Below are 16,849 nucleotides of genomic sequence, written 5' to 3'. Positions count from 1 at the left end.
TCGGTTAGCTAGCCAGCTATTTTTCGCCTGCCGCGCTGCCGTCCTCCTACCTAGCCAACACTGCTAGCTAGCCAACTTCTACCGAATAGCAGCACTGTAGAAACTTACATTACAACGGAACGACTTGATTAGCGTAGTGTTAGCTAGTTGTCTTTGCTGTCCTTGTATCCATGATAATTGTGTAGTTTAGAGAAATTTAGTGAAATTGTCGAGGTTACCAAGCCAGCTTCACTTTCAACAACGTAGCCACTGCTAGCCAGGCTACTTCACCAGCCAGCAGTACTATATCATTTTAGTCAATAAGATCTTGTATTTTATTTTTATTTTTATTTTTTTTGCAACGTAAGCTTAACTTTCTGAACATTCGAGACGTGTAGCCCACTTGTCATTCTAATCTCCTTTGCATTAGCGTAGCCTCTTCTGTAGCCTGTCAACCATGTGTCTGTCTATCCCTGTTCTCTCCTCTCTGCACAGACCATACAAACGCTTCACACCGCGTGGCCGCGCCCACCCTAACCTGGTGGTCCCAGCCCGCACGACCCACGTGGAGTTCCAGGTCTCCGGTAGCCTCTGGAACTGCCGATCTGCGGCCAACAAGGCAGAGCTCATCTCAGCCTATGCGTCCCTCCAGTCCCTCGACTTCCTGGCACTGACGGAAACATGGCTCACCACAGATAACACTGCTACTCCTACTGCTCTCTCTTCGTCTGCCCACGTGTTCTCGCACACCCCGAGACCTTCTGGTCAGCGGGGTGGTGGCACCGGGATCCTCATCTCTCCCAAGTGGTCATTCTCTCTTTCTCCCCTTACCCATCTGTCTATCGCCTCCTTTGAATTCCATGCTGTCACAGTTACCAGCCCTTTCAAGCTTAACATCCTTATCATTTATCGCCCTCCAGGTTCCCTTGGAGAGTTCATCAATGAGCTTGATGCCTTGATAAGCTCCTTTCCTGAGGACGGCTCACCTCTCACAGTTCTGGGTGACTTTAACCTCCCCATGTCTACCTTCGACTCATTCCTCTCTGCCTCCTTCTTTCCACTCCTCTCCTCTTTTGACCTCACCCTCTCACCTTCCCCCCCTACTCACAAGGCAGGCAATACGCTTGACCTCATCTTTACTAGATGCTGTTCTTCCACTAACCTCATTGCAACTCCCCTCCAAGTCTCCGACCACTACCTTGTATCCTTTTCCCTCTCGCTCTCATCCAACACTTCCCACACTGCCCCTACTCGGATGGTATCGCGCCGTCCCAACCTCCGCTCTCTCTCCCCCGCTACTCTCTCCTCTTCCATCCTATCATCTCTTCCCTCTGCCCAAACCTTCTCCAACCTATCTCCTGATTCTGCCTCCTCAACCCTCCTCTCCTCCCTTTCTGCATCCTTTGACTCTCTATGTCCCCTATCCTCCAGGCCGGCTCGGTCCTCCCCTCCCGCTCCGTGGCTCGACGACTCATTGCGAGCTCACAGAACAGGGCTCCGGGCAGCCGAGCGGAAATGGAGGAAAACTCGCCTCCCTGCGGACCTGGCATCCTTTCACTCCCTCCTCTCTACATTTTCCTCTTCTGTCTCTGCTGCTAAAGCCACTTTCTACCACTCTAAATTCCAAGCATCTGCCTCTAACCCTAGGAAGCTCTTTGCCACCTTCTCCTCCCTCCTGAATCCTCCTCCCCCCCCCCCCCCCTCCTCCCTCTCTGCAGACGACTTCGTCAACCATTTTGAAAAGAAGGTCGACGACATCCGATCCTCGTTTGCTAAGTCAAACGACACCGCTGGTTCTGCTCACACTGCCCAACCCTGTGCTTTGACCTCTTTCTCCCCTCTCTCTCCAGATGAAATCTCGCGTCTTGTGACGGCCGGCCGCCCAACAACCTGCCCGCTTGACCCTATCCCCTCCTCTCTTCTCCAGACCATTTCCGGAGACCTTCTACCTTACCTCACCTCGCTCATCAACTCATCCTTGACCGCTGGCTACGTCCCTTCCGTCTTCAAGAGAGCGAGAGTTGCACCCCTTCTGAAAAAACCTACACTCGATCCCTCCGATGTCAACAACTACAGACCAGTATCCCTTCTTCCTTTTCTCTCCAAAACTCTTGAACGTGCCGTCCTTGGCCAGCTCTCCTGCTATCTCTCTCAGAATGACCTTCTTGATCCAAATCAGTCAGGTTTCAAGACTAGTCACTCAACTGAGACTGCTCTTCTCTGTATCACGGAGGCGCTCCGCACTGCTAAAGCTAACTCTCTCTCCTCTGCTCTCATCCTTCTAGACCTATCGGCTGCCTTCGATACTGTGAACCATCAGATCCTCCTCTCCACCCTCTCCGAGTTGGGCATCTCCGGCGCGGCCCACGCTTGGATTGCGTCCTACCTGACAGGTCGCTCCTACCAGGTGGCGTGGCGAGAATCTGTCTCCTCACCACGCGCTCTCACCACTGGTGTCCCCCAGGGCTCTGTTCTAGGCCCTCTCCTATTCTCGCTATACACCAAGTCACTTGGCTCTGTCATAACCTCACATGGTCTCTCCTATCATTGCTATGCAGATGACACACAATTAATCTTCTCCTTTCCCCCTTCTGATGACCAGGTGGCGAATCGCATCTCTGCATGTCTGGCAGACATATCAGTGTGGATGACGGATCACCACCTCAAGCTGAACCTCGGCAAGACGGAGCTGCTCTTCCTCCCGGGGAAGGACTGTCCGTTCCATGATCTCGCCATCACGGTTGACAACTCCATTGTGTCCTCCTCCCAGAGCGCTAAGAACCTTGGCGTGATCCTGGACAACACCCTGTCGTTCTCCACCAACATCAAGGCGGTGGCCCGTTCCTGTAGGTTCATGCTCTACAACATCCGCAGAGTACGACCCTGCCTCACACAGGAAGCGGCGCAGGTCCTAATCCAGGCACTTGTCATCTCCCGTCTGGATTACTGCAACTCGCTGTTGGCTGGGCTCCCTGCCTGTGCCATTAAACCCCTACAACTCATCCAGAACGCCGCAGCCCGTCTGGTGTTCAACCTTCCCAAGTTCTCTCACGTCACCCCGCTCCTCCGCTCTCTCCACTGGCTTCCAGTTGAAGCTCGCATCCGCTACAAGACCATGGTGCTTGCCTACGGAGCTGTGAGGGGAACGGCACCTCAGTACCTTCAGGCTCTGACCAGGCCCTACACCCAAACAAGGGCACTGCGTTCATCCACCTCTGGCCTGCTCGCCTCCCTACCACTGAGGAAGTACAGTTCCCGCTCAGCCCAGTCAAAACTGTTCGCTGCTCTGGCACCCCAATGGTGGAACAAACTCCCTCACGACGCCAGGACAGCGGAGTCAATCACCACCTTCCGGAGACACCTGAAACCCCACCTCTTCAAGGAATACCTAGGATAGGATAAAGCAATCCTTCTGCCCCCCCCCCCCCCCCCCCCCCCCCTTAAAAGATCTAGATGCACTATTGTAAAGTGGCTGTTCCACTGGATGTCATAAGGTGAATGCACCAATTTGTAAGTCGCTCTGGATAAGAGCGTCTGCTAAATGACTTAAATGTAAATGTAAATTTGAAAATTCTAGATTGGCCTTATTAGAAAGGCCCTTTGCTGAGGTAGCTGGAGCCTGTCTTCACAGTGAAGCTCTATTCTGTGTTAGTTCAGCTTGACCCGTCACAGACAATCACTATACTACAGAAGCTTTCGTCCAACCCAATGTGAAACTTTCTATTATTTTTTATTCTTCAAGCCCAACAAAAACAACAAGAACAACACTTCAAAGCTAGTCTTACCAAGTAGGCCTGCTTTCCTCAGAAAGATCTAACATTCTATCTAAACTATCTAGAGGAGTAAAACAAGGTTGTCCACTATCGGCATATCTATTTATTATTGCCATCGAAATGTTAGCTGTTAAAATTAGATCAAACATTAATATTAAGGGATTGGAAATCCAGGGCCTAAAAACGAAGGTGTCATTGTACGCTGATGATTCATGTTTTCTTTTAAAACCACAACTAGAGTCTCTCCACGGCCTCTTAGAGGATCTAGATACATTTGCTATCCTCTCTGGATTAAAACCAAATTATGATAAATGTACCATATTACGTATTGGATCACAAAAAAATACACATTTTACATTGCCATGTAGTTTACCAATTAAATGGTCTGACGGAGATGTGGACATACTCGGTATACAAATCCCAAAAGAAAGAAATGATCTCACTCCAATAAATTTTTATAGAAAGTTATCAAAAATAGATAAGATTTTGCTACCATGGAAAGGAAAATACCTGTCTATTTGTGGGAAAATCACCCTGATTAACTCTTTAATCATATCACAGTTTACCTATTTGCTTATGGTTTTGCCTACACCTAGTGACCTGCTTTTTAAATTATATGAACAAAAAATATTCAAATTTATTTGGAACGGCAAGCCAGATAAAATTAAAAGGGCCTATTTATATAACGAATATGAATTCGGAGGGCAGAAATGATTAAATATTAAAGCATTAGACCTCTCACTAAAGGCATCAGTCATACAAAAGTTATACTTAAATCCAAACTGGTTCTCTAGTAGATTGGTACGAATGTCTCATCCTATGTTCAAGAAGGGCCTTTTTTTCCTTTATTCAGATTACACCTGCTCACTTTCGGTTGCTTGAAAAGGAAATAATTTCCAAAATATCTTTATTTTTTAAACAAGCCTTAGAAAGTTGGTTGCAATTTCAGTTTAATCCACCTGAAAGGACGGAACAAATAGTACAACAAATCTTGTGGTTAAATTCAAATATAGTAATTGATAAAAAAACTGTATTTATCGAAGACATTTTTAAAAAAGGTATAATTTTTGTGAATGATATCATAAATAGGACTGGTGGAGTAATGTCACACATGCAGCTAACACAGACATATGGAAATGTCTGCTCTACCCAAAATTACAACCAATTAATTGCAGCATTACCACAAAAATGGAAGAGGCAGGTGGAAGGGGATAAAAGTAAGGAACTTGTATGTCGGCCTTATATTAAATAACATAAATGGTTAAAGAAAAGTGTGATAAATAAAAACATATACCAATTTCATTTAAGGACCAAAAAACTTACAGCTGTGCCATATAAATTGCAAAATAGTTGGGAAGAGATTTTCGATGTACCCATTCCATGGCACATGGTTTATGAATTGATACGCAAAACAACGCCGGATTCAAAACTTCGAATTTTTCAATTTAAATTATTGTACAAAATTCTTGCAACTAATAGAATGTTATATATGGGGCGGCAGGGTAGCCTAGTGGTTAGAGCGTTGGACTAGTAACCGGAAGGTTGCAAGTTCAAATCCCCGAGCTGACAAGGTACAAATCTGTCGTTCTGCCCCTGAACAGGCAGTTAACCCACTGTTCCTAGGCCGTCATTGAAAATAAGAATTTGTTCTTAACTGACTTGCCTAGTTAAATAAAGGTAAAAAAAATAAAAATAAATGGGGGATACAATCTTCCCAGCTCTGCAGATTGTCCGTATGTAGCTCGTTTTTGGTCACAGGTCCAGGAATGGTTGAAGAATTGCAACATTTGCGTAGAACTAACGCTACAGATAGCAATACTGGGGGATTTGAAAAGCCATAGTCAATCAATCAATAATATAATAATTATTTTAGCAAAAATGTTTATTTTTAATTTATAATCCGTGGAAGCTATGAGAATAGGAAGATTCAAATCTTTTGTGAAGCATCACAGCACAGTTGAAAAATATATGGCAAATAAAAATCCGAAATGGATGATGTTGGAAGATAGATGGGAAGGGTTGAGTGGAGCTGAAGGGTGGGACTAATAACAAGATAAACAATGTAGGGCATACGGGATCTGTGAAATGTGTATAGGTGCGGAGCTTTTGTGAAATAGCACAGTTACAAGTGGAAATCAAACTGGATGGACAACAGAAATAGAGGAAGGACTAAGAACAAACAAGAGAGAACTATTATAAAGTAGACTGTGTCTGTAAAATGTGTATAAGATGTATAAATTGAAGGTAAAAACAGAAATGTTTATCAGTTTACTCCAATTGGGGGATCGGTGGTAGGGTTTGCGGGGAATAATAATAAAGGTATACTCTTTAAAAAAGTATGTATGTCTATATAGGTATGTGTATGTATATATTTGTATATGTATGCATACGTGTATGGATATATATATTTACCCCAAAAATATGGGGGATTGGAAATGATGCAGACAATTACATTGGAAGCAACATTCTTTCCGCAATATTAAGCTGATCCACCCCTAAAAAAAAATAATAATAATAAAATAAAAAGATCTAACATTCTAGATGTGCCTCCAGAGCTTCAGCCTAGCTCTGTTCCTTGCTGCCATACCAGACTTGGAAGCTGTTCTAAAGCAAAGTGAATTAGCTTTTCATTTGCAGTGTTTTACTTGTACATGTTCTTTTTTTACAAAAGAATTTGGGCCAGGATAGTCCACTCAGTAACAATTGCCACTGTTATCCAGGGAGTTCTGGGTTCCAAAGAATTAATACAAATGTACACATCACATAACAGTGATGTTACACAGAAGCATATACAGCATTCCCAGTAGCATGCGTACCAACGCACAGCTAACACAACATACACAGAAGGAACCATCAGACACAATTGCATAAATACAAAATTATACTCACATTACATCTGTCTAGGTTTGTGTACAGCTCTTTTGAAGGCGGACATGTTAGCTAGCTTTCGTGTGGATAAGTCCAGCTTGTTCCAGAGCAGTGGTCCAAAGAACTGCAGACTGCCTTGGAAAGCCATGTTTTTAACTGATGGTTATGCCAGCAGGTACGTTTCCCATTGTTCATAGGCTTTGGCTGTGCACTCCCAGAAGATGGGTGGAGATTCACACCTGAACAGGCCTGACATGTATTCAGGCAGTTTGTGCTGTGTCACCTTGAAAACAGTCACTAGGGTGTTGTAATGGATCCTGTCCGTCAGTTAACCTCTGTTTTATGTGCTCCCTCCATGAATGCCCGGTCATGATACGAGCAGCCCTGTTGATGATACGCTGTAGCTGATTTTAGGGATGGACATGAGTAATCCAGTATTCTGGTACTGAAATGGACATTAAAGCTTAATCTTTAACCAGAGATCAAAAACACATTTAGTGGAATGTGCTTTGTGGCTGCGCGATTGGGCATATTACATTTAATTTAGTCTTGAAGACAACGTTAATTTACTTTGACTCTAGTGTTCCATTTCTGCATGTGCGGGGCACAACAAAAAATAAACCAAGCCAAGCATCACACCATTCTTCTCCCTAAATTCCCTTTCCCCCTTCGTGTCTCATTCATTCAATTACATTCCGACCACTCCCTCCACACCAGTCCCCGTTAATCCTACAGAAAAAAAATACTCCAAAAATGTATCTAACTGATACACAAGCTACATTCTTTGCCAAATGACGACCGTTTTATCACAAATTCAAAATGGACTGGTTGATTGAAGTAGGAAAATATGTGTTCCAACAAGGAGCTGCAGTTTTGGAATGATCCGGTCTATTTTCTGCTTGAGCTACTTTGCAAACTGCTAGTGGCATTTTAAATGGCTTAGCCTAGGCTATAACCCCCCGAAACATAAATAAGTTCATCACTGAAAATATACAAAAATAATAGTTTGATTAGTTTGATAAAGACAAATAGGCCTACTCACCAAACAGATGTCTAGGCCGTAATTCATCACCATGCAGTGTTCAATATCGAATTATTAATCCGTTTATAAAATTCCAAAGAACAAGCAGAATAAACAGAAAACATTAATAAAATGTTTGTATATTGAAAAGAAGACAGATTTTGGTTTGTAACTCTCAAAACATTATTTCAACTCGCCAAATTGAGCCCTGTTTAAAATGATGACTGTTCCAGGCACAATATTCTTCAGATATATGTATTATATATTCTATCCTTATACTGTCCATAACTGTTCCCCAGGCGTCGAAGACGTGGATGTCGATTAAGGCATTCCCCCGCACCTCTCTGATTCAGAGGGGTTGGGTTAAATGCGGAAGACACAGTTGAATACATTCAGTTGGACAACTGACTAGGTATCCCCCTTTCCTTTTCCCTTCATGTCTATACATCCGATCATATACACTATATATACAAAAGTAAGTGGAAACCCCTTCAAATTAGTGGATTCGGTTATTTCAGCCACGCCCATTGTTGACGGGTATAAAATCGAGCACACAGCCATGCAATATCCATAGCTAAACATTGGCAGTAGAATGACCTTACTGAAGAGCTCAGTCACTTTATTAAAAAAAAAAAAAATTTACCCCCTTTTCGTGGTATCCAATTGTATCTTGTCTCATCGCTACAACTCCCGTACGGGCTCGGGAGAGACGAAGGTCGAAAGTCATGCGTCCTCTGAAACACAACCCAACCAAGCCGCACTGCTTCTTAACACAGCGCGCCTGCAACCCGGAAGCCAGCCGCACCAATGTGTCAGAGGAAACACCGTGCACCTGGCTACCTTGGATAGCGCGCACTGCGCCCGGCCCGCCACAGGAGTTGCTGGTGCACGATGAGACAAGGATATCCCTACTGGCCAAACCCTCTCTAACCCGGACGACGCTAGGCCAATTGTGCGTCTCCCCACGGACCTCCCGGTCGCAGCCGGCTGCGACAGAGCCTGGGCGCGAACCCAGAGTCTCTGGTGGCACAGCTAGCGCTGCGATGCAGTGCCCTAGACCACTGGGCCACCCGGGAGGCCCAGCTCAGTCACTTTCAACGTGGCACCGTCATAGGATGCCACCTTTCCAACAAGTCAGTTTGTAAAATTTCTGCCCTGCTAAAGCTGCCCCGGTCAACTGTAAATGCTGTTATTGTGAAGTGGAACGTCAAGAAGCAGTAACGGCTCAGCCGCGAAGTGGTAGGCCACACAAGCTTACAGAACAGGACCGCCGAGTGCTGAAGTGTGTAGCGCGTAAAAAACGTCTGTCCTCGGTTGCAACACTCACTACTGAGTTCCAAACTGCCTCTGGAAGCAACGTCAGCACTAGAACTGTAAGTCGGGAGCTTCATGAAATAGGTTTCCATGGCCAAGCAGTCAAACACAAGCCTAAGATCACCATACAGTACACAATGCCAAGCAAATCAGTTAAAATTGTATTTGTCACATGCACTGAATACGACAGTTGTAGACCTTACCATGAAATACTTTCTTACAAGCCCTTAACCAACAATGCAGTTTTTTAAGAAAATATAGTTAAGAAAAGATTTACTAGATTAACTAAAGTAAAAATTTAAAAGTAACATGAGGCTGTATACAGGGGGTACCGGTACTGAGTCAATGTGCGGGGGTACAGGTTAGTCGAGGTAATTTGTACAGTAAAGTGACTAGAGTAGTGTAAAGCTCAGCTGGGGTAGTGTAAAGCTCAGCTGGAGTAGTGTAAAGTTCAGCTGGAGTAGTATGAAGCTCAGCTGGAGTAGTATAAAGCTCAGCTGGAGTAGTGTGAAGCTCAGCTGGAGTAGTATGAAGCTCAGCTGGAGTAGTATAAAGCTCAGCTGGAGTAGTGTAAAGCTCAGCTGGAGTAGTATAAAGCTCAGCTGGAGTAGTGTAAAGCTCAGTTGGAGTAGTGTAAAGCTCAGCTGGAGTAGTATAAAGCTCAGCTGGAGTAGTGTAAAGCTCAGCTGGAGTAGTGTAAAGTTCAGCTGGAGTAGTATGAAGCTCAGCTGGAGTAGTATAAAGCTCAGCTGGAGTAGTGTAAAGCTCAGCTGGAGTAGTATGAAGCTCAGCTGGAGTAGTATAAAGCTCAGCTGGAGTAGTGTAAAGCTCAGCTGGAGTAGTATAAAGCTCAGCTGGAGTAGTGTAAAGCTCAGCTGGAGTAGTATAAAGCTCAGCTAGAGTAGTGTAAAGCTCAGCTGGAGTAGTATAAAGCTCACCTAGAGTAGTGTAAAGCTTAGCTGGAGTAGTGTAAAGCTCGCCGCCATTGGACTCTGGAGCAGTGAAAAATGCGTTTGGCGGATGCCAAGATAACGCTACCTGCCCCAATGCATAGTGCCAACTGTAAAGTTTGGTGGAGGAGGAATAATGGTCTTGGGCTGTTTTTCATGGGTCAGGCTAGGCACCTTAGTTCCAGTAAAGGGAAATCTTAACGCTACAACATACAATTACATTCCAGATGATTCTATGATTCCAACTTTGTAGCAACAGTTTGGGGAAGGCCCTTTCCTGATTCAGTATGACAATGCCCTCGTGCACAATGTGAGGTCCATACAGAAATGGTTTGTCGAGATTGGTGTGGAAGAACTTGACTGGCCTGCACAGAGCCCTGACCTCAACCCCATCGAACACCTTTGGGATGAATTGGAACGCTGACTGCGAGCCAGGCCTAATTGGTCAACATCGGTACCCGACCTCACTAATGCTCTTGTGGCTTAATGGATGCCAGTCCCTGCAGCAATGTTCAAACGTCTAGTGGAAAGCCTTCCCAGAGGAGTGGAGGCTGTTATAGCAGCAAAGGGGGGACCAAATCCATATTAATGACCATGATATTGGAATGAGATGTTAGTCGAGCAGGTGTCCACATACTTTTGGTCATGTAGTGTGTGTGTCTATATATATATATATATATATATATATATATATATATATATATATGGAATCATGTAGTAACCAAAAAAGTGTTCTTTTTTTAATATTTGAGATGCTTTAAAGGAGATGGTTTGGGATGAGTTGGACCGCAGAGTGAAGGAAAAGCAGTCAACAAGTGCTCAGCATATGTGGAAACTCCTTCAAGTCTGTTGAAAAAGCATTCCAGGTGAAGCTGGTTGAGAGAATGCCAAGAGTGTGCAATGCTGTCATCAAAGCAAAGGTTGGCTACTTTGAAGAATCTGAAATATAAAATGTAGTTTGATTTGTTTAACACTTTTTTGGTTACTACGTAGAAAATAGTAAAAAGTTAAGAAAAACCCTTGAAGCTCGCCGCCATTGGACTCTGGAGCAGTGGAAATGCGTTCTCTGTAGTGATCAAATCTCGGTTTGGCGGATGCCAAGATTACGCTACCTAGCCCAATGCATAGTGCCAACTGTAAAGTTTGGTGGAGGAGGAATATCTTTCTGTGTGTCCAAACTTTTTACTGGTACTGTAAATGTTTTCAAAATTTCTCCAGCACTGATGTAAGGTCATTTATGTAAATGGGGAACAGTAGGCGTCCAAGCAAACTCCCTTGTGGGAATCCATTCACCACAGGTTCCTGGCCTGACTTTGTGCTCTGCAGTTTGGTGTACTGACTCCTCTTTTGTAAGTATGATATGAACCACTTGATTGCAGTGGTGTCAAAGCCAAATTTTGCAAGCTTCCTCAGGAGCGTGTTGGAGTGAACAGTGTCAAAATCTTTCTTCAGATCCAAGAACAGTGCTGCTGTCTCCTCCTGGCTGTTACAAGCCGACTTGATGTTCTACACAACCATTTGCACTGCTGTAGATGTGCTGTGTATCTTCCTAAAGTCACTTTGATAGGCTGTTGAGTGAGAAATAGTTGACACCCTGTGTGCACACCAGTCTTTCCAGCACTTTGGAGACAGCACAATTTATACTGGATGGTAGTTGGCCATATCCGATTGTGTGTGCGTCCCACTTTCGATTTTGTGTTAATGGGTTTGTGTGCGTGCATGCCACATCCGATTGTTTGTGTGTTCAGCTTTCTGCCTGTTAGCCTCCTGTGTCTGTGTCTTCCGGAGAGTGAGGGCATTAGCGCGCCATACCTCTCTCAGTTCCTGTTTGTTTGCTGTACTCATCATTTCAGCAATTTAGATTTACACTTCATTCGCGTTCACGTCAATGTTGAATGCTTGTTTTACCTGCCCATCTGATGCACTTTATACTTCCTTCATCTAGCTCTTTTTTTTTTTTTTTTTTTTGGGGGGGGGTGGATCAGCTTAATATTGCGGAAAGAATGTTGCTTCCAATGTAATTGTCTGCATCATTTCCAATCCCCCATATTTTTGGGGGTAAATATATATAGCCATTCACGTATGCATACATATACACATATATACATACACATACCTACATAGACATACATACTTTTTTTTAAAGAGTATACCTTTATTATTATTCCCTGCAAACCCTACCACCGATCCCCCAATTGGAGTAAACTGATAAACATTTCTGTTTTTACCTTCAATTTATACATCTTATACACATTTTACAGACACAGTCTACTTTATAATAGTTCTCTCTTGTTGTTCTTAGTCCTTCCTCTATTTCTGTTGTCCATCCAGTTTGATTTCCACTTGTAACTGTGCTATTTCACAAAAGCTCCGCACCTATACACATTTCACAGATCCCGTATGCCCTACATTGTTTATCTTGTTATTAGTCCCACCCTTCAGCTCCACTCAACCCTTCCCATCTATCTTCCAACATCATCCATTTCGGATTTTTATTTGCCATATATTTTTCAACTGTGCTGTGATGCTTCACAAAAGATTTGAATCTTCCTATTCTCATAGCTTCCACGGATTGTAAATTAAAAATAAACATTTTTGCTAAAATAATTATTATATTATTGATTGACTATGGCTTTTCAAATCCCCCAGTATTGCTATCTGTAGCGTTAGTTCTACGCAAATGTTGCAATTCTTCAACCATTCCTGGACCTGTGACCAAAAACGAGCTACATACGGACAATCTGCAGAGCTGGGAAGATTGTATCCCCCATATATATAACATTCTATTAGTTGCAAGAATTTTGTACAATAATTTAAATTGAAAAATTCGAAGTTTTGAATCCGGCGTTGTTTTGCGTATCAATTCATAAACCATGTGCCATGGAATGGGTACATCGAAAATCTCTTCCCAACTATTTTGCAATTTATATGGCACAGCTGTAAGTTTTTTGGTCCTTAAATGAAATTGGTATATGTTTTTATTTATCACACTTTTCTTTAACCATTTATGTTCTTTAATATAAGGCCGACATACAAGTTCCTTACTTTTATCCCCTTCCACCTGCCTCTTCCATTTTTGTGGTAATGCTGCAATTAATTGGTTGTAATTTTGGGTAGAGCAGACATTTCCATATGTCTGTGTTAGCTGCATGTGTGACATTACTCCACCAGTCCTATTTATGATATCATTCACAAAAATTATACCTTTTTTAAACATTTCTTCGATAAAAACAGTTTTTTTATCAATTACTATATTTGAATTTAACCACAAGATTTGTTGTTCTATTTGTTCCGTCCTTTCAGGTGGATTAAACTGAAATTGCAACCAACTTTCTAAGGCTTGTTTAAAAAATAAAGATATTTTGGAAATTATTTCCTTTTCAAGTAACCGAAAGTGAGCAGGTGTAATCTGAATAAAGGGAAAAAGGCCCTTCTTGAACATAGGATGAGACATTCGTACCAATCTACTAGAGAACCAGTTTGGATTTAAGTATAACTTTTGTATGACTGATGCCTTTAGTGAGAGGTCTAATGCTTTAATATTTAATAATTTCTGCCCTCCGAATTCATATTCGTTATATAAATAGGCCCTTTTAATTTTATCTGGCTTGCCGTTCCAAATAAAATTGAATATTTTTTGTTCATATAATTTAAAAAGCAGGTCACTAGGTGTAGGCAAAACCATAAGCAAATAGGTAAACTGTGATATGATTAAAGAGTTAATCAGGGTGATTTTCCCACAAATAGACAGGTATTTTCCTTTCCATGGTAGCAAGATCTTATCTATTTTTGCTAACTTTCTATAAAAATTTATTGGAGTGAGATCATTTCTTTCTTTTGGGATTTGTATACCGAGTATGTCCACATCACCGTCAGACCATTTAATTGGTAAACTACATGGCAATGTAAAATGTGTATTTTTTAGTGATCCAATACGTAATATGGTACATTTATCATAATTTGGTTTTAATCCAGAGAGGATAGCAAATGTATCTAGATCCTCTAAGAGGCCGTGGAGAGATTCTAGTTGTGGTTTTAAAAGAAAACATGAATTGTGTGCGTGCATGCCACATCCGATTGTTTGTGTGTTCAGCTTTCTGCCTGCTAGCCTCCTGTGTCTGTGTCTTCCGGAGAGTGAGGGCATTAGCGCGCCATACCTCTCTCAGTTCCTGTTTGTTTGCTGTACTCATCATTTCAGCAATTTAGACTTACACTTCATTCGCGTTCACGTCAATGTTGAATGCTTGTTTTACCTGCCCATCTGATGCACTTTATACTTCCTTCATCTAGCTCTTTTTTTAAATAAAGGTTGGAGTCAGAAAGAAACTGTTGTGCTTCTGATAGAAAAGTGTCTTTACTGATTGTGTGTATAAAATCTTGGACTTTGACCTGAATGGAAAATAGTCAATTCGATTGACTGCCCAGCCGCCGCATTTTTGGTCCTTGAATATCCTTTGTAGGTTCTTAAAGTTTAGCAATAACGTTCCCAATTCCTCTAACGTCCATTTGCCGAATGTTCTGGGTGTCCCACCAGTGTTCCTTTCAGAAACATTCCCTGAGAAAGACAGACATGTTTTAAAGTTTCAGTTTGACATTCCTTGAAATGTTTTTACCCATTACACTAAAAGTAACAGCCAGGGCAGATTATTTCATCTGGAACTGTACACATATCGTCTTAAAGCTACAATCAACAATCTGATCTCTCTCTCTCTTGCAGAGGAGCGGCCTGACTGTTCTAAGGCACGGTGTGAGGTGCAGTTCTCACCCCGCTGCCCTGAGGACTCGGTGCTAATCGAAGGCTACGCACCCCCTGGAGAGTGCTGTCCCCTACCCAGCCGCTGTGTCTGCAGCCCTGCAGGGTGCCTGAGGAAGGTGTGCCAGCCTGGATACCTCAACATCTTGGTAGCCAAGGGCTCTGGGAAGCCTGGAGAATGCTGCGACCTGTACGAGTGCAAACCAGGTACACTAGCTACCAATAACAATTTCCAGCAACTATTTGTGACATGGCAATATTGTTTTCTGACTCTGATACTTAGCTCATTGTAGTAATAATAATAATAATGATTATTATATTCCAGTTTCTGAACGCATTTCCCAAGCTCAATGCCCACATTGTAGGCTACATATGAATGTGTTTACACTCATGAATGGCAGCTGCATCCTTCGACAGTGGTTTATCACCTCAAGTTGTGGTGTAATGAAGGCCCTAGCCCACAGAAGGAGTTGTTGCCAGGATAGGAATGTGCTGGTGCCGTGATCTCCCTGTTCCAATAAACATACAGCATGACATATCACGTTGCAGTTCAAATACTGACACGTCTGTTTTCTTAACACACACTACTCCCAATGTGCTCTTCTACACGATTTTTCATGGTTGTCTCTGTGTTATGCCCTCCCTACAGGTATGCTATCTTAATTTGATCACTCTGTTATCGCATAAAATGTTTCTGCATTGCAGGAAATGTAAATTGTAGTCTATTCGATGTTTAAAAAGTATTTTAAAGTTTGTAATTTCCACTTAAAAATGTCAAACTTGATTTGCCCTTCTGAAAAATGTATCAACCCCTACATAAATGTACATTAATAATTCACATTTCCTGTTGCTGCAACATTGTTTTCCTGCTGTGAGAAACTGGTCAAATTAACATACTTACTACAGCTCTGATGATTCTCTCTGTGTTGTGTCCTACCTAGCGTTTAGTGTGGACTGCAGCACTAATGGTTGTCTCTGTGTTTTACCCTACTGTACCTAGTGTTTTGTGTGGACTGCAGCTCTGATGATTCTCTCTGTGTTGTGCCCTACCTAGTGTTCAGTGTGGACTGCAGCACTAATGGTTGTCTCTGTGTTTTGCCCTACTGTATCTAGTGTTTAGTGTGGACTGCAGCACAGTGGAGTGCCCTCTTGTCCTGCAGGTTCAGTGTCCACCTGACAGTTATGAGACCCAGGTGCGTCTCACCGCAGATGGCTGCTGCACCCTTCCCACCAGGTGTGCCTCTACCTCCCCCTGAATGCGACAATCAATGCACTTTCTTTGGCTGTTATATAAAGTAGTCAGGTGAAATAAGTCAGGTATGAGGGTGTATCCATCTGATGTGTACTAACTCTATGAATCCCCCTCTCTCTAGGTGTGAGTGTTTGCCTGGTCTGTGCAGTTTCCCGCAATGCACCGTGGAGAGCTCCCCTCAGGTGGTCTCCCGCGGCGACGGTACCCCCGGGCGATGCTGTGATGTGTACGAGTGTATCAACGGTGAGCTTGGCCCTTCTCTCTCCCTCTGCTTGGCTCTGAGCTGAACTGCACAGCACCAGGCTCACTGTGTCTGAGCTGTTATGCAGGGTGATGGTAAAGCCCTGTTTTCCTGCTTTCTTCTCTGGTTACTTTTGAAAGAATATTGTGCCAGGCCAGCTAACGGGGGAGGTTAGGAGATAAGCACTAAGACATGGAGATATTTACACTCAATATATTTACACTCGGTGGGCGTCTTTGATAAATACAAGCGCATACCTTGCTGGATGTTAGGTGGAACCCGCTATGTGTCACAATGGCGTGTATAAGTGGCAGAGGAAGTCAGGCGCAGGAGAGTCAAATAGAGTGTAGAATGGAGTACTTTAATTAAAGTCCCAGTAATCTGCTCCATAACACTCACGGGAAAAATATAATATAAATCTGGGTACGAAGACCCATCGCACACTTATACACAAACAACACAACACTTGACAACGAACAATCTCTGACAAACACATGAAGGGAAACAGAGGGTTAAATACACAACAGGTAATGAATGGGATTGACAACAGGTGTGTGGGAAGACAAGACAAAACCAATGGAAAATGAAAAATGGATCGATGATGGCTAGAAGACCGGTGAAGTCGACCGCCGAACACCGCCCGGACAAGGAGAGGCAACGACTTCGGCAGAAGTCGTGACAGTACCCCCCCCCTGACG

At 43.2% G+C, this 16,849-nt stretch overlaps 1 protein-coding gene across 1 annotated transcript in view; it reads left to right on the top strand.

The window, feature by feature from the left end:
• Positions 1–16,849, top strand: part of LOC129813065 (cysteine-rich motor neuron 1 protein-like) — a 190,717-nt gene that overhangs the window by 85,621 nt on the left and 88,247 nt on the right. The window contains exons 3-5 of the mRNA XM_055865219.1: positions 14,623–14,865; positions 15,772–15,892; positions 16,032–16,153. Coding sequence (XP_055721194.1) covers positions 14,623–14,865; positions 15,772–15,892; positions 16,032–16,153 — 486 coding nt within the window. The remainder of the gene's footprint in view (positions 1–14,622; positions 14,866–15,771; positions 15,893–16,031; positions 16,154–16,849) is intronic.

This window comes from Salvelinus fontinalis, chromosome 16 (assembly GCF_029448725.1).
Source record: "Salvelinus fontinalis isolate EN_2023a chromosome 16, ASM2944872v1, whole genome shotgun sequence".
Taxonomy (NCBI): Eukaryota; Metazoa; Chordata; class Actinopteri; order Salmoniformes; family Salmonidae; genus Salvelinus; species Salvelinus fontinalis.
This window is presented reverse-complemented; position numbering and strand designations above follow the sequence as displayed.